The following is a 25,049-nucleotide window of genomic DNA, read 5'->3' on the forward strand; positions in this document are numbered from 1 at the left end:
TGTTCAGATAAGAAACTTTTCGCAATTTCTACCCCATTTTAACAGCTATAAGCTTCAAATTTCACCGATTGCTTACGTATATAGTATATATTGTTGTGTCAAAAAATCATAGAGATCGGTGATATACATATATAATATATATGTATATGATGGTATATATAGTATATATAATTATTTTTTTTTTTGCGATTTCGGCCCCATTTTAACAGCTAGAAGCTTCAAATTTCACCAAATGCTTACGTGTATAGCATATATTGATGTCTGAAAAAATCATTGAGATCGGTGGTATACATAGTATATATCTCATACAACCGATTGTTCAGATAAGAAACTTTGCGCAATTTCTTCCCCATTTTAACAGCTAGAAGCTTCAAATTTCACCAAATGCTGACGTATATAGCATATATTTGTCTGAAAAAATCATAGAGATCGGTGGTATATATATTATATACTTCATATAAACTGTCAATTTTGCCCCCTTTTTACGGATAGAAGCTTCAAAATTCATCAAATTTCATCAAATAGTTACGTTTACGTCATATATTGTTGAAATACGTGATTCGTAGTCATAGTTTTTACACGCAGACCACAAAAAACGTTAAGCTTTGCATCCTCACACAAAGTACCTACCTATTTTTTATTTTATATTTATCTTAAAAATCGTTTAGATATGTATGTTCAAATTTCACCAAATGTTTACGTGTATAGTATATATTGTTGTCTGAAAAAATCATAGAGATCGGTGGTACATATATTATATACCCCATATAAACTGTATTTTTTTGCCCCTTTTTTACGGCTAGAAGCTTCAAAACTCATAAAATTTCATCAAATAGTTACGTTTACGTCACATATTGTTGAAATACGTGATTCGTAGTCATAGTTTTTACACGCAGACCACAAAAAACCTAAACTTGGCACCCTCACACAAAGTACCTACCTATTTTTTATTTTATATTTATCTTAAAAATCGTTTAGATATGTTCAAATTTCACCAAATGTTTACGTGTATAGCATATATTGTTGTCTGAAAAAATCATAGAGACCGGTGGTATATATAATCTCATACAGCCGATTGTTCAAATAAGAAACTTTGCACAATTTCTTCCCCATTTTAACAGCTAGAAGCTTCAAATTTCACCAAATGCTTACGTGTATAGTATATATTGTTGTCTGAAAAAATCATTGAGATCGGTGGTATATATAGTATATATCTCATACAACCGATTGTTCAGATAAGAAACTTTGCGAAATTTCTGCCCCATTTTAACAGCTAGAAGCTTCAAATTTCACCAAATGTTTACGTATATAGCATATATTGTTGTCTGAAAAAATCATAGAGATCGGTGGTACATATATTATATGCCCCATATAAACTGTATTTTTTGCCCCTTTTTTACGGCTAGAAGCTTCAAAATTCATAAAATTTCATCAAATAGTTACGTTTACGTCATATATTGTTGAAATATGTGATTCGTAGTCATAGTTTTTACACGCAGACCACAAAAAACCTAAACTTGGCACCCTCACACAAAGTACCTACCTATTTTTTATTTTATATTTATCTTAAAAATCGTTTAGGTATGTAGATCTGTTCACTATATATTTCTTATCTTATACATCCGATTATTCGGAGATTACGAATGGGATAAGATTATTGTTCAGCCCCATTCATGAAAGGTATGAAGTCTTCGGCCCAGCCGAAGACAGTCCCGTCCTTACTTGTTAACCTTCACTGTGGACGAAGTGGACTGTGTCCGGTTTTTTGCTTGTTCTAGTTGTGTTTATTGTCAACGTCATTAATGCGAAAATCTTGTTTTTACAAAAACTCAATGACATTTGTGGGTACCATAAAACATAAATATAACAAACATAGAGAAAAAGAAAAATCTGCAAAAAAATTAATTTAAAAATTTTCCAGCGAAAACCGCAAAAATTCTAACGAAGCGCAATGCATTGCCCGTGAACCAAACGTAGTGCACAATACATCGAGCGGTGCAAAGAACCAAAGCAGAGTCAATCGTTCATTCACCTCATTCACCTGCGCAATTTGTCAATGAGTTTTTACAAAATGGTTTTTAAAATTTTTTTTTTTTGTAATTCATTTTTTTGTTTATTTATCGCAGCGGCTAATAATTTTTTATAATACTTATGCTAATTAACGTGCGAGAGAGTTGGCTGTTTTATGACGATGATCATCAACATCGTTGATGATGTTCTTTATTAACATTCACACATCGCTTTTGGTCTATGCCAAACCCCGCGCTTTCCACGCACCGCTTTGACAGCCATATACCTACCGTGGTGCCACCCAAAAAGTCAACGATGAGCCGTTGTCTTTTATTGTCATTTTACTGTTAATTGCAGAAAAAAGGTGTAAAAGGTAGAGCATAAAAAAAGAACAAAAAACAACAATATCAAATAAGTTTTAGCAAATATAATAAAAACGAGATCATTAAAGATAAACAAAAAGCACAACAAAATCTAAAACATATGTTGTACATAGTCGTTAATACAACAAGAACAACCAGAGCACAACCACGTTACTATGATATATACTAAGGCATAACAACAACAACAATAACAAACAAAAACAGTCATTAGTGTTAACGTTCTTTTTCATTCACTTGACAATTCTATGGGCTTCGACAGTTTTGACGTTTATTATTCTTTAGTTACAATTCGGTTTTGCAAGCGGGTGGTTGTTGTTGGTTAAATACGAGATTTAAGCCCACAAAGTGAATATTTCCAAGTTGTTGGTTTATATTTTTTGCCAACAAGTTAATAACAGAGGAATAAGAGCGTTTAGTTAATTTCTAGTTTATATTTGAGAAAAATTAAGAGGCGTGACAAAATGTATACAGCGAGCCTAATAGAACGGTAATTTTAATATCAATTAAGTGTTAGTGTTACAGTTAACCGGCAAAATAATTGAAAGAAGAATATTTTGCTGCTTAAACTATGGACTGCTCCAGATGTTTTCTTTTATTTGCAAGGTAAATTTGTATCTTAAAAATTATTTATTTTTTTTATTCAAAGTATGACACCGAATCAGAATAGCGTTTCGTTTTCGAAAAATGTTTCGGTTCTGGTTTTAATTATTGCCCTTTCGAAATTTTAGATACAATTATTTTTTAAAACATCTTTTTCTTTAAAATTTGAAAACAAAAAACGTCTGTAAATAAGTAATTTTCTCTAACATTGAAATTTTATTTGTAAAATATTTTGTGTGGTTCTTCCAAATTTTTCAAATTTTTTGTTTTAATTTTTTTTTTAGGTTTAAAACAAAATTTTGCGGAAAATTATGCTTTCCTTTAAATTTGAAAACAAACTTGATTTTAGGAAAGTGTACGTTTTTCTAATTTAAATCTGTTCATCTGTCTGTTTGAACGCAAACTAGTCCCTCAAATTTTAAGATATCTCAATGAAATTTGGCACAATGATATATTTTTGTATTATATTAGACATTTGTCGGATCCGGTAGGATCGGACCACTATAACATATATCTCCCATAATACCGATCGTTCAGATAAGACGATTTTGGTCATTCCTGCCGCAATTTAGAAAGTATAAACGTGAAACTCGGTGATATATATTCTAATATATCATAGAAGATATCCTGAAAAAATCACTTTGATTGCAGCTATATATAATATATATCCCATAAAACCGATCTTTCAGATAAGGGGGTTTTTTGCCATTTTTTATTTTATAAATAAAAATAAATAAATGTAAGGCGCGATAACCTCCGAAGAGATCTAAGGCCGAGCTTCTCTTCCAATTTGCGTCGTGCTCCTCTTGATTTTTCCCTACAAATTGGCCGGACGGGACCTACATGTTTTATGCCGACTCCGAACGGCATCTGCAAGGCAGATGAGTTTTCACTGAGAGCTTTTCATGGCAGAAATACAATCGGAGCGCTTGCCAGACACTGCCGAGGGGCGACCCCGCTTAGAAAAATTTGCTTCTAATTGAAAAATCTTATTTCTAAAATTTTGATTTTGCTTTGCCCGGGAGTTGAACCCAGGGCATACGGTGTGATAGGCGGAGCACGCTACCATCGGTGGCCGTTATATTTATCTTAAAAATCGTTTAGGTATGTACATCTGTTCACTATATATTTCTTATCTTATACATACATCCGATTATTTGGTGATTACAAATGGGATAAGATTATTGTTCAGCCCCGTTCATGAAAGGCATGAAGTCTTCGGCACAGCCGAAGACAGTCCCGTCCTTACTTGTTTTATATTGGTTTCCGATCGGTTGCATTATTTTGCATATCATTTGTTTTTGAATTCAAATTTGAATTTTTAAAAGAAGGTCGTTATTCCTATAGAGTTTATAATAAGATCAGAGGACTTATTATGTATCTCGATTCGAACGGAAATGCGATCCGAAAGTTGTCAAATCCGAAATAAATTTTTTTCGAATCGAGTTACTAACATTTTCTTAGTCTTAAATTTTGAAAAAATAACTTAGTTTTAAAAACGTGCATTTTTTCTCATATAGCCAAAAAATTAATTTGGAAAAATTTTTGAAAGTTTTTTTATTGGAAAGTAAAAATGATAAGAAAATTTAAGATGAGTGAGTAAAGCCTTTCACTAATAATTTATTAATGAAGAACTGATCGGATTACCAATTGTTCTTTTTCAATCCTCTCGATATTTAAAAATTAGTTTGCTTTTAATAATTCCTTTTCGTTTTTTTTTTTTAATTTCAAAGTCAATAATTTTAAACAACTTAAATTTTGTTTTAATTTGAAATTTTAAAACTTGAAAAGAGATTTGGCAAGAAATGTTTCTTTCTTCGAGATTTAACAATTTCAAAAAAAAAAAAAAATATTTTGAAAAACTATGAAAATTAATTTCGTTTTCCTGGGGTTTTACCTAGTTTTTGAAACAAACCTTCAACATTGGGGAACTAATTTAATTTTGAAAGCACATATCACGAATATACATATGTATGTAAATATAGTAATTCAATAACTTTGGGCGGCGTTTTCAAAATTTTGCAAAAAAAAAATATATTTTCCTTTAAAAAATCAATTGTTTTTTTTTTAATTTTCTTAGTTTTAAATTTTGAGAACAAATTTGATTGTAAAATGTCTGTTTTTTTTTTATTTTAACGAATGATACGTTCCTCTCCAAACTAAAAAAAAATTTTTGCTTTATTCCTCTTTCAATTTAAAAATAAATTTGCTGTTTAAATATTTTTTTTCGTTTTATTTTTTAGTTTCGAAAAAAAATTAGTCATTACTTGAATTTGAATAGAAATTTTCTTTTTAAACATTATTTTAAATTTTCTTCTGTAAATTTTAAAACAAATATCAAGAGAAAATAAATAAATTTTAAGTTTGGAAAAAAATATTTTTTTTAATATTCTTGCGTTTTTTTTTTTATTGAAAAGGAAAAGTTATTACATATTGATTGTGAGAAAACTCTCGAATTCTCTCTAGCTCGAATCAAACCAAAATAAGTTCTTATAATTAGGTTTTAACTTTTTCTTCAAATAACTTTTAATTTGTGAATTTTCTTTTTTGAAATTTCAAATTGTTTATCACAAAATAAATATTTTAGTATGAAATAAAAAAATAATAAGTACGAAAAAAAAACAAAATTATTTAAAAATATTTTAATTTCTTTTTAATTTTAAGACAAAAATTAGCATAAAATAAATATTTACACTCCCAAATTTTTAAAATGAAGTAGAAAAGATTCATTTTTCGTAGACAAATAAAAATTTAGTTTAGAATGAAATTGACGAAAATAAATTCGTTTTTGCTACACATTATTATTTATTTTTTTTGTGAAATATAAGCGAAACTTGAATTGTTTCTAATTAAAAATTTGTAATTTTGTTTTAAATAAAAAATGCCTATATTTCCTTAAATTGAAAACAATTATCAGAAAATAATTATTGTTATTTTAAATTTTGAAAATATTTTGCTTTTAGGACAAATGTTTATTTTTATGTTTTAAAGTTGAAACGAAAATAATTATTAAATTACTTAACTAAAATTTCTTAAAAAGCTGTGTATTTTTTTACAAATACTACAGGTGAATATTTTATGTTGCTGAAAAAAAAATTTAAATATCATTTTCATTTAATTTAACCAAAAAAAATGTCTTTTAGAAAGCTTGTGTATTTTTTGAAATGGATCACAAAATGTATTTTTTCTTCTAAATATTGAAAAAGTTGGTTTTTTACATCTAAAAGAAAATAAATGCCTGGCCCTTTAAGATTTTAATTTTTAAGTCAAATTTTTATAAAGTGTAGGTATTTTTTCAAGGTTCGATTCGAACTCAAGGCCAGAACAATATTTTTTTTTCTAATGATAATTATTGTTATTTCATTTATCAATAGGCCGATAAAAACAAAAACAATAGGTATTTTTTCTTTTATTGGTAATTAAATGTCACAAAATTAAAATTTGCTTTCATATGCTGAAAATAATTTGAACATTTTTTTAATTTTTTTTTATAAAACTATTTTTTTTTTTTTTTTAATTTTAGAAATTTGTACCTTTTTTTTAATTGGAAAACAAATATTAAAAATTAAACCTTTTTTCAAATGTTGAAAAAAATTAAATTAACAATTTTTGATTTTCTGTTTAAATTAATAAAAAAAAGAATTCACAAAAATATTTTTTTTTCTTTTTAAATTAAAAAAATAACTTCGTTTTTGTAAAACTTTTTTCTTGTTTTAAAAACGAAAATAAATATATAACTATTAAAATTTTAATATTTAACATAATTTCTTGTATTTTTTATTGGAAAACAAAAATTACGAATTATATATTTTTATTTTAAATTTTGAAAAAAAATTATTTTCAAAATTAGCTTAATTTAAGTTTACGTAGATACATATGTACATTCAGAAACAATGATGTAATTCATTTTTTAACAATTGTATTTATTTAAAATTTTTTTTAGTATTTTATTTGATTTTTATTTTTTGTATTCCGCATTTTGTACTTCTTAATTTTTATTCAACTTGACTTCTCATTGAACTTTTTTTAATCATTGTATTCTTTATTTCCTGTTTTTGTTTTTTTTTTATTTTGTTCCATCAAAAACAGAAATATTTTTCAAAGGTCAAAGGCATTTACAAAGCATCCTACACAATTTCCTTGAGATATTCTCCCTATACGCGCGGCGCTCTCTTGTCTTATCCAGTCTAGCAATTTATTTATAACATAAAAAAATTCTAGTTTCTGTGCCAAACATTGGCTTTTTTTGGATGATAATTTCTTTTTCAAACATGAACTATTCTACCGACGTGGCATGACTAAAAATAAATACATTGGATATGCAGTGCGCGCACACACACAGATGCATTCAATTCAAGTATTTTTTTTTTGGTTTTTTTTTTTTTCAACGCATCTAAACAGAAAAATCCCAAAATAAAGAACTCAAAAAGTAAATGAAAATGTGACTACACAAAAGCGTACGTCATTCGCTCTGAAAACAAAAAAAACATAAAACGAGGAAAATTACTGCAGAAAATTTTTGTTTGCTAAACATTAGCAAAAGTGTGCTCTCAACGCGCTTGACGCTTGTGAAAATACTTGCATACTTCGTAAATATACATATGTATGTAGGTATGTATTTTAAAGAAAGGCAAAGTAAAGCTTTTTTAGTGTATCCTCCACACATTTCGCCCTCCCCCTCTTTATGTTTAGTTGCACGTCCATCGGCCTTTCAACGTCGCCGCCGTTACTTCTTTGTGCCACTCCTCGACAGTCCGATTTCTTTGTATAATTTTTTGAATGAACAAAAAAAAAATAATCCGTCGTTTCAGCCGATCTTATTTTGCTTTTTGTGCTAAAAAAAATAAGTTTTGTATTTTTATGTTCAGTTGAGATTTTCACATACGCGAAACGCCATCGCTCACCGATCGTCGCTAAAATTTTTCCATTACGCGCGCGCGAAATTAGCTTAGCCATTTGATTTTAAACGTTTTTGTGTCAAAAAATGCTAGCGGACAAATTAATCGAATAAAACGCGTTGATCGCTTTTTGGTAAACAAAAATCATATAAAGCGATTTCGAAGGCATATTTATGAAATTAAAATTGATAAAGAGTGATAAGGGTCAACAAAGCCTATTGTCGATTTCTTATCGGTCACCGTCGTTTTAATTGTTTCAATGACCACGTTAATGGTGGTGGCGCCGGTGTACGGAAATTTTTGTTGGTTCGTTAAGCGCGCAGTTGTCGCAAATCAGCAAATTTGTAGCAAAAGTTTAAATGCGCTTAAGTTAAAGTGTTAACGCTTGATTTAGTCGGCAGTGTTGATTACATTTGATCACTTAAACGCGCGGTTGATTTGTGATTGTGTAAAGTGAAAAAAAAGTTGAAAATAAAAAATATATTTTATGCTTAAATTGAGAAATTTAAAGATATACATAATTTAAAAGATAAAATAAAAATAAAATAAAAAAATTTTTAGCACTTCCTTTATATAAATAGACAAAAATCAGCGAAAAATGTCTCCTTATATAAAAGCATATTCCTGCTAAACTTTGATTTTAAATTTTTGACATAGAAATTGCAAAAATATTTATGAGAAGTAAAAATATAAAAGTGGAGCGCACATTACTTGGATTGGAAAGTTGGTAGGAAAGGAGATATTATTAGTCAATCAATTGCGCTCCACCTTTATATTTTTTATTCCTCATAAATATTTTTGCAATTTCTATGTCAAAATTTTAAAATCAAAGTTTAGCAAGTATATTTCTTTATATAAGGAGACATTATTTTTTTATTTATTTTTTTTTTTTCTCCTTTTCTTACATTTTTTCAGTGTCTTAACCTATCTGTTAAGTTTTACGCTTGTATCTCAATGAGAACTTACATAAAAATCAGTCCCAAAATTCGCTCCGTTCCGTTTGATTTTTCTGAATATCTCAGTCCGTGCGCCCCCTTGCGAAACTTTTTGTATTGTGTCATCGGCTGTCATCGACCTCTGAATTAAGCTCTAAATTTTTAGCCTCTAGCTCATCGAGAAGTTACTTAAAACCCGGTTTCAAATTTCCAATTTATTATCTAATTTTTCCGATCCGTGCGCCAACTAACGGAATTTTTTTCTCCTTTTGTTCTTTTGTAACGGTGTCTTAACCTGACTTTGAGGTTTCATTTTTGTAGCTCAATGAGAAGTTACTTTAAAATCGATCTCAAATCACCAAATTTCCAAATTCTTATCCTAACGGAATTTTTCTCCTTTTCTCAAATTTTCTCGGCGACTTATCCTATCTGTGAAGTTTTACAGTTGTAGCTCAATGAGAACTTACATAAAAATCAATCCCGAAATTCCCTCCGTTCCGTTTGATTTTTATAAATATCTCATCCCGTGCGCAACTAGCGAATCTTTTTGTATCGTGTCATCGGCTGTCATCGACCTCTGAATTAAGTTTGAAATTTAAAGTCTCTAGCTCATCGAGAAGTTACTTAAAAGCTGGTTTGAAATTTTTCAAATTCTTACCTAATTATTTCGATCCGTGCGCCACCTAACGGATTTTTTTCCTTTTGTTGCATTGTCACGGTGTTCTAACCTATGTGTAAAGTTTCCAGTTTGTAGCTCAGTGAGAAGTTACATAAAAATCGATTGCAAAAAAAAAAAAAAATAAATAAATGTAAGGCGCGATAACCTCCGAAGAGATCTAAGGCCGAGCTTCTCTTCCAATTTGCGTCGTGCTCCTCTTGATTTTCCCTACAAATTGGCCGGATGGGACCTACATGTTTTATGCCGACTCCGAACGGCATCTGCAAAGCAGATGAGTTTTCACTGAGAGCTTTTCATGGCAGAAATACACCCGGAGTGCTTGCCAAACACTGCCGAGGGGCGACCCCGCTTAGAAAAATTTTCTTCTAATTGAAAAATCTTATTTCTAAAATTTTGATGTTTCTTTGCCCGGGAGTTGAACCCAGGGCATACGGTGTGATAGGCGGAGCACGCTACCCATCACACCACGGTGGCCGCAAATCGATTGCAAGGTTTCTATAAAAAGCGGACAAAACATTCAACCGAGCTAATATAGAGGAAGTAAAATCTATTTAAAATTGTTTTTTTTTTTTTTTTGGGAGCAACAAAGAAGATCAAATCTGCAGCTGCCACTCCCAACTCAGTGGACGTCACCCCTTCTTCTGCTTCCAAATAGCGGTGGATTGGTTATTGGTCAAAGTGTCTTTGTCCATACGCATAACATAACTTAGCTGGTGGATCCTTTAAGCTTTCATTCGCTGCACTACCTTCATATCTGCGTAAAGATCATAAACCTCATCATTATACCTATTCTTTCGATGCTCGTCGTCAGCATCGCAGACACCAGAGCAATTTTCTCTCTAACATTCCAATAACCATCTCATCTTCTCTCGGCACCGTCTCTGATTCCGAGCCATACATCAGGACAGGTATGGTGAGCGACTTTTAGAGCGTGATTTTTGTTTTTCGAGAGAGGACTTTACTTTTCAATTTGCTACTCATTTCAATATAGCACTTGTTGGCAAGACTTATTCTCCGTTTGATTTCTAAGCTGACAGTGTTTTCGCGGTTCATGCTGGTTCCCACATAGACGAAGGCCTTAACAGTTGTCCGTCAACGGTGATAGAAGAGCAAAATGGTTCAAATCGCAGTTCACAATCACATTTGCTAATAATCGCAATCACAGACCCAGTAAATTGCTACTCAGTTGGCTATGTGAACGCAGTCGCTTGACTGTGAATATATTTCATTATCTAGCAGCACAAATAACAAATTCATCGGTTTATATTGTCCACGCTAAGCTGCCAGCGAGTTCGGGAGTTGACAGGGGCATATTTTGCTACGTAGTCGCAGCACCAATTATAGGCTCGTTTCAACACTGTACCTCAAGCCGGTTATGATAAGGCGCTAATTATCATCAGTAATTTTCGCTTAACCATCTAAGCCTTTTTACTGCGCCTGGTAGAGGCGCTTGCGCCAGTGACACCCTCTTGGTCTAACGGCAGAGTATTCGTTTTAAGCTACATATGCTAGGCTCTAAGCAAGCTTGAAGGGAAATCAGTTTCGGAAACAAAAGTGTCGTACAGCGTCCTGCAGTTCGATGACTGTCTACCGATAGAGAACCTCTTATTTCGCACTATCAATCGTCGGCATTTCCATTCGTTAGGTGGCACCTAAGGTTCGAGGGCTACAAATGGCACCCTTGGAAGTAGGGTTTAGGCTTGTTCCGGAAAGTGGTAGAACAACATCGGTGCATAGTCAGCAAGGAAGTTCCCATATCCGTAACACTCCTTAAACCTTCGTCGTGGTTTTTCGGCTAAAAAACAGCAACCAAGTGATATCAAGTGTCCACCTGTTTTCCTTAACTCCAAGAGACTGATAGAGCGTACTCTTTGTACGTCGAGAAAGCACTGGACTTCTCTTTCTAATTATTTATTGACAAACGGATGTTGTTTTTTCTCTTAACGCTCGGTAGTCAACCGACGAAGTCCTTTCACATTTTCGAAATTACATCTTTGCATTTAACTCTCTAGGCCATCCTACTCCCTCCTTCCAAAACTTGGGGTCATCAGAGCCTTGCCTTCTAAGTAAACAGGGGTTGGGGAAGCTATTGAGGGGGTTAGGCAATACAACTTCTTGAATCGCAACAAGACAATAACATCAGCATATTTACAGAGCTCTTGATTTCCAGCGTCAGGAAGCGAAGTGAATAATAGTGTTAGATGTTAAATTCGAGGGTCAGTCAACGAATTGTACTTCACTAGTCTTCATCCTCATTAAAGTTACTTTCTCCATCTGTTGTTGTTGTATTAACGATAAAGACGTTTTGGGGGGTGTATCGGGGTTGATGGTCCTTTGCCGAATAGAGATCCGGTGCGTTCCGGTGACAAAGCACCGACCATCTCGGAAACGATTAATATGACCACATTAAACGGCTAGGCCATCCCGCCTTCCCTCCCCCTAGTTCTACGAGGAACTTGGCGTCGCCAGAGCCTCACCTGCTAAATATGTGTATGATACATTCATATTTGTAACAGGATTCGCCTCGCGTAGGCGAGGTTGACAATTGGGCTGCAGAAGCTTTGAAGCTATAAAACTTTGTGTTGCGTTTATCAACCCTTTGAATCTCCCTCTGTCATCTACCAAATCGCCTGGCTAAGTTATTGTTATCAGGAACGCTCTCAAACGCCTGTTCGAAGAGCAGGTTTAGAGAGACATTTGGAGATTCCAGGTTTAAGTATCAATTGCGAGACAGACAGCTAGCTTGGTTTATATCTTTAGTCGAAATTTAAAATATTTTGTACACCAAACCGACGTCCTTCCTTAAAGTCAGCCAATTGAAAACGTCCGCACATTTCGAGACACCCTTTATTTTTAAATATTTTCTTGTTTTCCTTAAAATTGTTTAGTTTATTTTTGGCACGTTCTGCAAGTTTGTATAAGTAGATTGGTAGACGGGTGTTGATGAAATCCGAAGCATTTTCCATTGCAAAATAAATACCGACGCATATATACATACATGCATACATACATACATATACACAAATCTATACATGTACATAGCGCTTAACTAACGTATACAAAACAAAAATGTTGAATGTGTAAAAAAAAACTTTGGCAAATAAAATTGTATTCCTTATCGACTGAAAATTCTATAAAAAATGCAAAGTGAAGTAATTAATTGATTTAGTTTACAAAAATTGAAATTCTTTGGTCAGCAGTGAGTTTTTGTTTAACCAACGAACAAGCGCGCAGAAGCTTTTGAAAGCGATTTTACGTTTAAAGAAAAAAATACAAAATACTATCATTCAGTTCTCAAGGGTTTTTAGTAAGTGTTTTGATTTTACACACTTGTATTAATAAATTAAAAATAAATGAAATAAATTATCTTAGTGAGCCTCTGTCGCTGTAATCTGGAGTGATATGTTAGGTTAGGTTGAACTGGCCGGTCCATGAGGACCTCACATAGACTGATTGAGTCCGTAGTTTTACCAGAAGTTTGTTTTAACGACCAAACTGAAAAACCCTATCAAAAACCAGGACCTATGTTATAAAATAACTCCGTCCTCTTGGCAAATACTAGAAGCTTCCTAGGACTAATAGCTGGAGTCTTAGCCTGGCAAGTGCAGGGCACGAGCACAGAATGTTCTCGATCGTTTCCTCCTGCAACCCGCACTTCCTACATCTGCTATCACTGACTAAGCCTAATTTAAAGGCATGTGACGCCAGAAGGCAATGTCCAGTCAGAATACCCGTCATGAGTCTATAATGCTCTCTTTTTAATGATAGAAGCAACTGTGTTAGTCTAAGGTTGTAAGACCTACACATAATCTTCGACACTTTACAGCCCCGCGTTTGAACCCACGCCTTTCCCGCTTGGTCGATCATGTGCACCTCTCGCCTTCGCTTAATCTCGCCCAATCTAATTGGGACGTCTACGGAGCAAGCTTCAAGGGATGCGCCCTTTTTAGCTAGTTCGTTCGCTTTTTCATTCCCATCTATTCCCATATGCCCTGGGACCCAATATAGTGTATGCTTCTCCCTGTCTCGATTCTCTCCAGAGACTGCTTACACTCTAACACGCATTTAGATGTTGTGCTATGCGAGATTATTGCCTTAATTGCTGCCTGACTGTCAATATAAAGGTTAACACGGTTGCAGCTTAAGCTATTCTCTTCCAGGATTTCTACTGCTTTGGTTACGGTTCTATTACCGCTTGGAAAATGCTACAGTAATCCGGCAGCCTGTAGGATTTGTTTATTTCCGGATCAGCACAGTATACCGCAGACCCTACTCTTTCCACTACTCTGGAACCATCTTTGTACAGATGTATCGCCTCGTCCGCCATTTGCGCACCCTTGCGCCAACCGTCCACCTCTATTGTGGCCTTAAGATCTCCCTCGAAGCGCAGATAGGAATCTGGAGTGATAATATTGAGAAAATTTGATATGAAAATTATATACCTACATAAATAGGCGTATGTAGTACACCTGCGAGTAAAAAACTAGCATACAATTGATTTGCAAAATTTATAAGCAGGGCAACCCAAATATGCAATAGCATATTTTTATAAGACTCGTAACCTTAAAACGAATCTAATATGCATATTATTTCACCAAAAATATGAAATTTGAGCCATACTTTATATAGCATATCTCCGTATATTTTATCATAAATGCATATTTTTGCATATTTTGCAGTTAATACTTATTTATAAGCATATTTAGCAAAAAAATTGCATTTCCCGCTTATTTATAGCAGGCAGATCTAAAATATGAGTTTTAGTATTGCAACAATTTGGCTTTAAGTCAAAGATATGGGTAAAAACATATTTGCATATTTTGGGTTGCCCTATTTATCAGTTACTTGCTTTTTTATTTTCTTAATTGTAAAAAACTTAAATGAATTGTATAACTAAATAAAAACTATGTGAAACGAATTTCGAAAAAAATTTAAATTTCAAGAATTATCAAAAATGTTATTGATAATTTCTAAATTTTTATTTCGAACTTTAGGAAGTTAACTCAAAAATCAATGTGAGTTTTATGAGACTTCTACTTTGTTTTATTATAAGGCCTCAGAGCTTTGCGCGCTTTATTTAGATCACAGTGCTTGGCCCTTCAGCCTATTGCTATATGTGGAGGTTTTAAATCTATTCAAGTACCTCTTCAGGCTTTTTACACCATACCACGAAGGGATTTAGAGTCCCGCCACCTATATAGAAAGACTCTATCTTGCCAGAGCGACGCATTCGCAAACAATGTGAACAAGTGTTTCATCCCCCAGGTCACAAAAGCGACATATTAGTGTAACGGATATATTTAACTTAATTGGGTGATATTGTAGATTAAAGTGTCCCGCACAGTGAGAGTTCGTAGGTATTCGCTGCTTAGATTAATGAGTTTGGCTCATACTCCCTTTGCTGGGTTTCAATATGAGTCCACAGAAGGGCTATCAACAAAAGAATGCTGCTAAAGCACCCTGCTTGGCTAGGTAGTCTGCATATTCATTACACTCCTGTCCTTGATTCCGGGAAACCCATCGTAACAAAACCTTGTTTTTGGCTCCCAGATCATTTAGAAGTCCAATGTCTTCATCCACTAGCTCAGAAAAAATTGTGTAAGACTTCAAGGCACGTAAGGCTGCCCGGCTGCCTGACATAATTGATTGAATAATAATATCTCCTTTCCTACCAACTTTCCAATCCAAGTAATGTGCGCTCCACTTTTGTATTTTTACTTCTCATAAATATTTTTGCAATTTCTATGTCAAAACTTAAAAATTAAAGTTTAGCAAGAAAAGGTTTTTATATAAGGAGACATTTTTCGCTGATTTTTGTCCATTTATATAAAGAAGTGCTTAAAATTTGTTTATTTTATTTTTATTTTCTCCTTTTCTTACATTTTCTCGGTGTCTTAACATACCTGTTAAGTTTTACGCTTGTAGCTCAATGAGAACTTACATAAAAATCAATCCCAAAATTCCCTCCGTTTCGTTTGATTTTTGAAAATATCTCAGTCCGTGCGCCCCCTAGCGAAACTTTTTGTATTGTGTCATCGGCTGTCATCGACCTCTGAATTAAGCTCTAAATTTTTAGCCTCTAGCTCAACGAGAAGTTACTTAAAACCGGGTTTCAAATTTCCAAATTATTATCTAATTTTTTCGATCCGTGCGCCACCGTACGGTATTTTTTCTCCTTTTGTTCCTTTGTCACGGTGTCTTAACCTGTTTTTGAGGTTTCATGTTTGTAGCTCAATGAGAAGTTACTTTAAAATCGATCTCAAAACACCAAATTTCCAAATTCTTATCTAAATATTTCGGTCCGTGTGCCACCTAACGGAATTTTTTTCTGTTTTTCTTAAATTTTCTTGGCGTCTTATCCTATCTGTGAAGCTTTACAGTTGTAGCTCAATGAGAACTTACATAAAAATCAATCCCAAAATTCCCTCCGTTCCGTACGATTTTTCTAAATATCTCATCCATTGCACCCCTTAGCGAATCTTTTGTATCATGTCATCGACCTCTGAATTAAGTTTGAAATTTCAAGTCTCTAGCTCATCGAGCAGTTACTTAAAAGATGGTTTGAAAATTTTCAAATTCTTATCTAATTATTTCAATCCGTGCGCCACCTAACGGATTATTTTTTTCCTTTTGTTGCATTGTCACGGTGTTCTAACCTATGTGTAAAGTTTCACGTTTGTAGCTCAATGAGAAGTTACTTAAAAATCGATTGCAAGATTTGTATGAAAAGCGGATAAACATTTAACCGACCTAATATAAAGGAAGTAATTAGAAACTTTCTCGAATTTTCGAATTCTTTCGAAAACGATTTTGGATTTGTGTGCATGGTTTCAGTTACAAAATTGGTAGAATTTTTTTCTTAAAATATCGAAAATAAAAAAGGAGAATTTATTTGACGATATTTGTGAAATTGCCACTATTTTTCTGTTCGATGCTGTAAATAAGTAAATGCTTGTGCATATCGATGAAAACTTTAAATATTTGTTTAATGCTACAATTATCTATACACTCGACGTGCCAATAACGATAAAGATTATTTTGTGAAGTGCAAAATCATATTATTGATAAAAATTATCAAATACCTCAAAGTCGCCGCATTTATCGCATTACAAGTAAATGCGCATATTTATGAGCCGAAAACCATTAAAAATTATTTTTTAACCACAAAATTTCTTTGTGCACTAAAAGTGTTTGATATATAAAAAGATATCATCAATAAACACCTCAATTAATCTTTCGTGAAATTTTCTACTGCCCGCACAGCTTCAAGGCCAACGCATCGCCACTCGACACCTCCTCCACATCGGCGTTCAAACCAGCCAAATCATTAGACGCTGGTCTCAACTATACTACATTTGCACATTTAAACGCCCCCTCTGCAGCGTCCAGCCACACACCTGGTAGCACCTACACACTTACGCGTTGCGCAACGCAACCGGTGCATCCTCAACAATATCAATGCAATCAATTTAACGCAGGAATTGGAGCTGAAACTGTCGCCACCAGTACACCACCACTTAGGCAACTTAATTCAGTAAGTGATACTACGACAACACCGACTACCAATAGTTACAACAACTCTAATAGTATAAGTGAACAGTTAACCCTATCGTTGGGTAGTGATAGTGAACGTATCTTTGAAATGTCCGGTATTAATGATAGTAGCTTATTGGCAACATCAGAAGGTGTTCAGAGTCAGCGCGAAGGTTCTGGTAGTGTTGTTGGTAGTGGTGGTTTGTCACGTCAAAATAGTGTACGCGCACGTGCTAATATGTTCCAACAAATGCAAGAGAAGAAAAAAAGTGTAGAGGGAGCAGCATCAACTGCAGCAGGGCTCAGTCGTGAGGGACAAACTTCACCGCGACGAGGTAAGTAAAAATTTGTATATGATATTTGAAATTCTTATGACCTTTTGTTAGGTCTAGCCTAGGAACATATATTACAATATATTTTTGTCTGTTGTATTAGTCACCCTGCTCAGCTTAGTGCGATGAGCGTTATAATGAAATAATAACCTATAGTCGGGTCATATCATTCTAACACGTAAGAATGCCTGTAATTTTTATAGAAATGAAGAACTTTGTGCTTTCAATCAAGTTTGGAAAATGTTCTGCTATGATGTTGAAGGCTGTTTTTATCCTTCCAAATCGAAAAAATATATATATCAGAATATATATTTCTGTGCAATGAGGTCAAAATTATCATCGCGGATGTATTTTAGTACGAAATAGGCCGGGTTAAAAGATTGTTAAAGGTAGAAGTTCTTGAGGTCTCAGACGTCCGCATAACAATCTTATAACGAACCATTCTTTTTACTTTTTTAACTTTTTTTTTATAAAAATGTAATGTTATACTACAGGTTTCCAAAAATTACCATTTTTGAAAAAGAAGTTATGAGTGCCATAGAACAGAATCTTTCAAAAAGTATCTAGTTTCAAAAGAGTAGGTTGTTTCAATAAGTCGAAAGTTTCAAAAAGAACCCAAGTTTGAAAAAGTAATTGGTTCCAAAAATAACGGGTTCCAAGAAAGTAAATGGTTTCAAAAAAGTAACCGGTTCAAAAAAGTTACCCGATCCAAAAAATTAACTGACGAGACACGGATTGCACAAAAAGAATTTATGACTTACAGCACTTTTCACAAATGAAATATTTTATTTTTAGCAATATATTTAAACTCTTGGTGGTTTTTTAGTAAATTAGAAGTGTACATAATTTTTTAATCGTTTTTATTTGGTTTAAAAAACAGTAGTTGTAAATACTACTTACTGAGCATTCCTTTTTTTCGCTATATTCGCCGAACGTGTTTACTTGGCTGTCTGGCAGTTCTTTAAAATTTTAATGTGTGGGTTTTGGATACGATTTTTTAGATATATCGAAAAATTGCACTGAAGATGGCACGACGCCGAAACCGGTTTGTCTCCAAACCAAATTTGGCAAGGGATGACGGAAAATCGTTTCAATATACATACATCAAAAATTATTTCATTTGGGAGTTGGGTTGTTTTTCCCTTCACAAAACTAAATTTCTATCACTCAACTGACGCAAACATTTTTGTAATGTGTCAATAAAATTGTGCCTGCTCTTTGTCCTCTTGTCCTCTCCTGTCAAAATGTTAGCCTCTTAAAATTCGGCCAAGTCTAATACTTGGCCTGACAGGTTGTTGAGGTTTCTAGAGGGTTTCTTTAAAAAAGTCTATTTGGAATTAAATTTTTTTTTTGTACAATAGTTTTTAAGTACAAGCACACGATAAAATAAAAATAATTGTATGGCGCGATAATTTCCGAAGACATTTTAGACCGAGCTTCTCTTCCAATTTGCGCCGTCCTCCTTTTAATTTTTCCGACTCCGAACGGCATCTGCAAGACAGATGAGTTTTCAGTGAGAAGCTTTTGATGGTAGATATATTCACAGATATGTTGGCCAAATCACTGCCGAGGGGCGACCCCGCTTAGAAAAACTTCTTTTCACATTGAAAAAACTTGTTTCTAAATTTTTTAACTTTGCTTTGTCCGGGACATGAACCCAGGATCTTGGGTGTGGTAGGCGGATCACACTTCCACCACACCACGACGGCCGCCACAAGCACAGGTATACCAGTGAGTAAAAAATTGCAACACATTTTGTCAGTTATTTTCTTACTTTCGTTTATTTTAAAATAAAATTTAACTAAATCTATGTCAACGAATTTCGAAAAAATTTAAAATTCGAGAGATCTTAATACGTTTTTGAAAATTTTAGAAAATTTATTTAGAATTTCAGGAAACTTATTGAGTATACAGTTTTGTGCTTTGATTCATTTAAGTGTTACAAAGTGCACGCTTTTGCAAAATTAAAATTTCCAATTTTCACTTTTTTCACCTAAAATTTTATATTTTTTTAAATATTCTAAATTTTTCGAAAACTATTTTGACTTTGGTGATCATTAAAATTTCGCAATTTTCATGAAGATTTTAGAGAACTTCTCGAACTATTTTAGCAAAATTTTTGGAAATTTGTTTAAATAGTTCTCAACTCAAGAAAAAATGTCTTAAAACGAGAAAATAGGTATGAAAATAAGGAAAAATGGTATATGGTATTTCGTTATGGAAAAAAAAAAATGGACAAGTAATTTTCTTAAAAATTAAAACTAATTTTTTTCCTTGATTACATATAGAATAATAAGTATAAAGTATGAATGTTGGCGATTTCGAGCTCAATACTCAGCTCCCGAGAAGCTAGCTGATGAAAGTGAAATTCAGAAACATGTTCTAGTAACCATGGCCGTTTGTAAACTTTGTAATTTTTCTCTAATATCAATAACAAAAAATTTTATAAAGCAATATGTGCATGTCTCGCTAATTAAATACAGAATAATTTCCTACTATTCAATCAAGTATACTTAATTGAAAAAGTTGAACTCCCTCAAATGAAGACTTCTAGACAAAAATAAAAAAAATGTTACTCATTAAATTGAAATTTTCCTAAATTGAGGAAAACATCTTTTTAGGAATTGTTTTCCTCATTTTATTTAAGTGTTTTTATTTCCTAGTGTTCATTAAAACTTGTTTTTTAATTAAGGAAAATAAATGAAAAAAGAATAACTGATGAATCATATTTGCTGCTAATTTTTTTCTCTCAAGTGTAGGTACCTGATTTGGGACAGTTCGCCATTTTTTTTTTTTTTTGAAAGAAATGAAAATACACTACTTCTAAAACTTGCGAAACTGGATGATATTTACACACATTACTTGTTTTCCCATTAGTTTAAATGTGAATTAGAAGGTACTCGAACTTACGCAGACATACATACATATGTATCTATTTATGGACTTTTTTTCGCAAAACAGTACTTGCTGCAAAAAAGTGGGTGAAATTGTTACTTTTACGAGCTACTTTTCCCAAGATATGTGCAAACTTATGTACCTACATACATAAATTTGTCATTAATATCTTAATTATGTGCTAATGGCTTGGTTTCGTGGACATTAGAGAGTAATAAGTACTTGTATTTTAGTACAGGGCACGGTGTCAATTTGTCCTCGTTTGCGGCTTGAAATGCTTGCTATATGTTTCGCGAGAACTGACTCTAATTTGGAGAGCAAAGGAGTGAGTTCAACTCTTCGTTCATCTTTCCCTCCCAACTCAGTGCTTCCAAGCAGGGTTTTCTCGCATACAAAATAACCTATCAGGGCCCGTACCGTGTTATACCATCCGTGATCGAAATCAATTTTTTAAATCGCAATAGCTCTGAATTGGTTAAACGGATTAGAGAAATATGTGAAATGGTGGCTACAAGGATTATTTAGATTCATAAATTATTATCGTTTTTACGAATATTTCGACAGTTTCTAATTTATCACCATCTTATACATATTTATGTATATGGATTTGTATATACATGTATATTTAAACGTATATGTACATTAGAGTGGTCTTAAAAATTGTTTTGCGCAAAGACTGTACCGCCCCCAGAATTTATTCCTTTGTATGTAAGTAATAAATATCACAACTCCTGGGCAGATTACACCAGCTTAAGACGTGGCACATTCCCATTGAAACTGCCCAAACACATTTTTTTTTAATTTTCGAAAGAATGCCCGACAAAATCTTATTAAAAGTTGTAATGCTGATTTACTTATAGTGTATTTATAACAAGAAAATGAAAAAGAAAACAATTTTTGCACATTTCGTGGCACTCTCCATTTTTCAATCAAGCATTTTCCAACGTTTCGGAAGACCAATTGACGTATCAAGTCAAAATCCCTTACACATATTTCTCCCACATGGTTAAGGACCACGCCTATTTTGTAAACATTTTTTTTTTTAATAAAGAATCATAGACCAATGTAAAAGATATTATCTTTGAGAAAAAAATCTTTATATCAATCGTATTTTACTTTCAAAATACCATAATAACAAGAAATTTAAGAAACTAAAATATTTAAAATACGTGTTTCACCACTCCTTCTTCGGCCACTCATTATTCTGCGTTTCGATTGCCATTACTGGAAGAATTGAAATATTGTGAAAAAAGTCTATATCGTTATTTTTTATAAATATGAATATTTCTAATAAAATCGCCCAGCGTAGCCACTGCATTATAATTCGCTGGATTATGTTGATGTGTACGCAAAGTTCGTACAGTCATAACTAAATTTTCTTCGGTACTCGCCATCGCCAACGCGTAGTGGTCCGTAAATTTTTCGAAGAACTTTTCTCTCGACACTCCCAGAGTCGCTTCATCTGCTGTTGTCATGTTCCATGCTTCTGCAACGTATAGCAGGATGGTTGCGATAAGTGACTTGTAGAGCATGATTTTCATTTACCGAGAAAGGACTTTCTTTTTCAATTGCCTACCTTGTCCTAAGTAGCATTTATATGCAATAGTGATTCAGAACTGATGTTTTTGCTTGTGTTAGTGCTGGTTCGAAATAAACGAAGTCCTTTACTATTTGAAAATTTTGGCTGACTTTCCTCGATGACGGTCGGTATTTTGTTTTGTCCTTATTCGCCATCAACTCAAAAAATTGTAAATTTCTTGTCTTTAATTTGGCAGTGCTGCCTTTAATAAACATCCTTTTTCAAAAATAGATGTCGCTGCTTGGCATGTTTTAAATGAAACACAACGGCGATATCTGCTAACTTATATATTTGTATATATCACGACCTCTATTTCTACATTCTTCCAATGATCCAATGCATTTCCGTGAGAATTGAGAGGGATACGGAGCTATAAAGCTCACTGGATAATGGCTAATATGTGTGAAGTGAGCGCGAATCATTATTTAACTAGCTGACGACCACTGCCTTAGAGAATGGAGAGGGGTTTATTTAATGATTTTGGGTGTCTTTTATAAGAAGTACTCCTCTTCGTACAGGAAATAAGTGTAAAGAGTTTCTTCACAGTAGGTCAATTCTTCTGCCACACCCATTTAAAAATGTTTAAGTTACGTCAAACGGTCTTCGAGTTATGGCTTCAGAAATGGTACCCAAAGCATTTCCATTCATTTAATTGTTATAAATACACTTTAGAAGAGAAATAGCATATTAACAACTTTTTAAAAGGTTTTGTTGGGCATGGCTCTCGAAAATTACAAAAAACCCGATTCTGGGAATTTTCAATGAAAATGTGCCACGCCTTAACCTGAAGTTATCCGCCCAAGAGTTTGGAATTCTATTACCTACATGCAAAGGAATAATTTGAGGGGGCGGTACAGCTTTTTTTTAAACTTAAAATTTTTTCATACAAAATATGTTCAGTCTAATGTATGTACATGGATACATGTATGTATATTATATTCAATGAATATATAGTTACGAACTTTAATTTATCTACAGATTCATACAGATCAACATATGAGTAAATATGTTTACATAGAAATATACATTACACTGGGTCGATTTATTAACCGATATCGCGTCATCGATTTTTCAATAGGATTTGGGCTCAGTAAAAAAAAGTTCCACTACGCATACCCAAAAAAATTATTTTCGAGCCTGCGAAATTTAATTTTTTTGACTTTTTTTCGACTTTGATGTTTAAGGTTTTTTCATGTTCGATTGTAAAATTTTCATGTATACCCTGTCCGACCAAAAAATGTCCGCTAAAATCGTTGGCGATAACATTTTTTTTGAAAAAAAAAAAAAGAAAATTTTTTTAGTAGGTCATGAAAAAAAAAACTTAAAAATAAGAGTCGAAAAAAAGTCAAACAAATGAAATTTCGCAGGCTCGAACATAATTTCTTTGGATATGCGTAGTGGAACTTTTTTTTCCTGAACCCAAATCCTATCGAAAAATCGATGGCGCGATATCGGTTAACTTTCGTCCATACAAATCAACCCACCCTAATATACATATTCTTCGTAAAGTATTAATACCTATATTTGTAGAAAACAAATGACTATATTGATTGCGAGAAATATTACACTTTAAAAATTGGTGAATAGAGGTGTGAAAACTAGTGAAAAAATAAGTACAGTTTATTACAAATAGAGTTTTATTTAAATATTGCATTAATTGTAGGAAATAAATTTCTTTAAATTCCAATACAAATATTTTTGGTAGTATATTAAAAGAGTTTAATTAACACAAGTGAGCTTTCCTGGCCTTTACAGCTGCGAAATTATCTATGATAGTGTCAAAATCGAACTGTCTCGCTGTTGGTGCTTCAATACAGAGCATGCCAAGCCCTGTAAGGCGTTCTTGAGTTGAACACGTTCGATGCTAGTTCTTTATCCTTGCAAGAACACTGAAGGAATGTTCATAACTAGGTTCTGTAACAGGTATGGTGGAAAAAGTACGTAGAGCAACACAAATGTTAGGAAAAGTTGTAGCCAGATTCAGAGCACAGATAGCATTCAACAATTCAAATGGTGACAGATTTTCGTTAAAATTTGCTGAGTAAATGTGCTTCAAGTCGAACATTTCATCTCCTAAACTCTAGGAAACGTTTAAATTATATTTGCTGACAAATTGAAAGCATTTTCTCGTATTGAAACTTCATCCATGTATCCAAATTGCCACAAAAACGAAAGGCGTTCTTCAAATTTTTCATGACAGCAAATCGTTCGATAATACCTACAATAACCCAATTAACTGTCACCAAAAAGGTGTTGTTTTTGAAATCAGTCTCGTGATCGTCGTTGATCGTCTCGTTCTCTTCACATTCATAAAAATAGGAAATGTGAATTTGCATCATACCGAATTTTACTGCTAAAACAGAAAACGAATTCAACTTTATCCTTCAAGCCGACGCCAAAAACCAACAACACCTTATGCGGGGTGCACACACGTTAAGAGATTTTTAAAAATTGTTGAAATTAAAATGATTGCTATCTACGAAATGTGATTAAAGGTGTGGTTTGTTTATTTTCTGTAAGCAAAAAGCTTGGATAGCATTTTGAGATTCCCGGGCCCCTCCAAAGCCCGGTCCCGGGGTAAATGACCCCCTCCGGCCCCCCTCTCGTCGGGCTTGAGGACAGAACAAAAGACTAGTAACTCCCAAACTATAATAGATATTTTCATCAAGGTTTTTATAATAATAATGAGCAACGCATGTGGCCATGAAAAAGGAGATGTAGAGGAGATGAGAGAGAAAATGTAGCAGGATAAGCGAAAAAATAAAAGGAGAAGGGAAAGAGGGAGAAGCGATATTTGAACAGGGAAGCGATTCTTTAAGGAAAACGACAGAGGGAAGGTGGAAAGTGAGGGTGGGAGGGAGGAACATGTAGAGCAAGAGGAGAGGAACAAAAAGAAAATGTGGAAAGTGAGGATATGAGAGAGAAACATGAGAGCAAGATGAAGAGGAGTGAAAAGAAAGGGTACAAGGAGAGGAAGTGAAAAAAGAGATGATAAACGAGTGAGGAGCTGAAAGGTAGAAAGCGGGTGGGTTTAGGATAGCGAAAAGAAGAGAGGAGAAGAAGGAAGAAAGATTGTTGAAAAACGGCGAAGAAGTCGAACAGACTAAAAAGGGAAAGAGCGAGGGCAGGAAGCCGAAAAGAGAGAGTGATGAAGGCAAAGGCTGAAAGTAAGGAGATAAAAAAGGGCAGAAGGGGAAAGCGAATT

General features: G+C 33.4%; 1 protein-coding gene across 27 annotated transcripts in view; it reads left to right on the top strand.

The window, feature by feature from the left end:
• The window catches only part of LOC137251880 (supervillin-like), a 505,292-nt gene that overhangs the window by 120,238 nt on the left and 360,005 nt on the right, over positions 1-25,049 (top strand). For 24 of the 27 annotated variants that reach the window (XM_067786812.1, XM_067786789.1, XM_067786791.1 and 21 more), the window contains one exon: positions 16,769-17,373. The exons of 1 other annotated variant lie outside the window; for it this stretch is intronic. In XM_067786812.1, the coding sequence (XP_067642913.1) occupies positions 16,769-17,373 (605 nt within the window). Of the gene's footprint in view, positions 1-2,696; positions 2,997-16,768; positions 17,374-25,049 lie in introns of those variants that run through there. 2 more of the 27 variants (XM_067786816.1, XM_067786815.1) reach the window with 2 other exon arrangements.

The sequence above is a fragment of the Eurosta solidaginis genome, chromosome 5, assembly GCF_040869045.1.
Source record: "Eurosta solidaginis isolate ZX-2024a chromosome 5, ASM4086904v1, whole genome shotgun sequence".
Taxonomy (NCBI): Eukaryota; Metazoa; Arthropoda; class Insecta; order Diptera; family Tephritidae; genus Eurosta; species Eurosta solidaginis.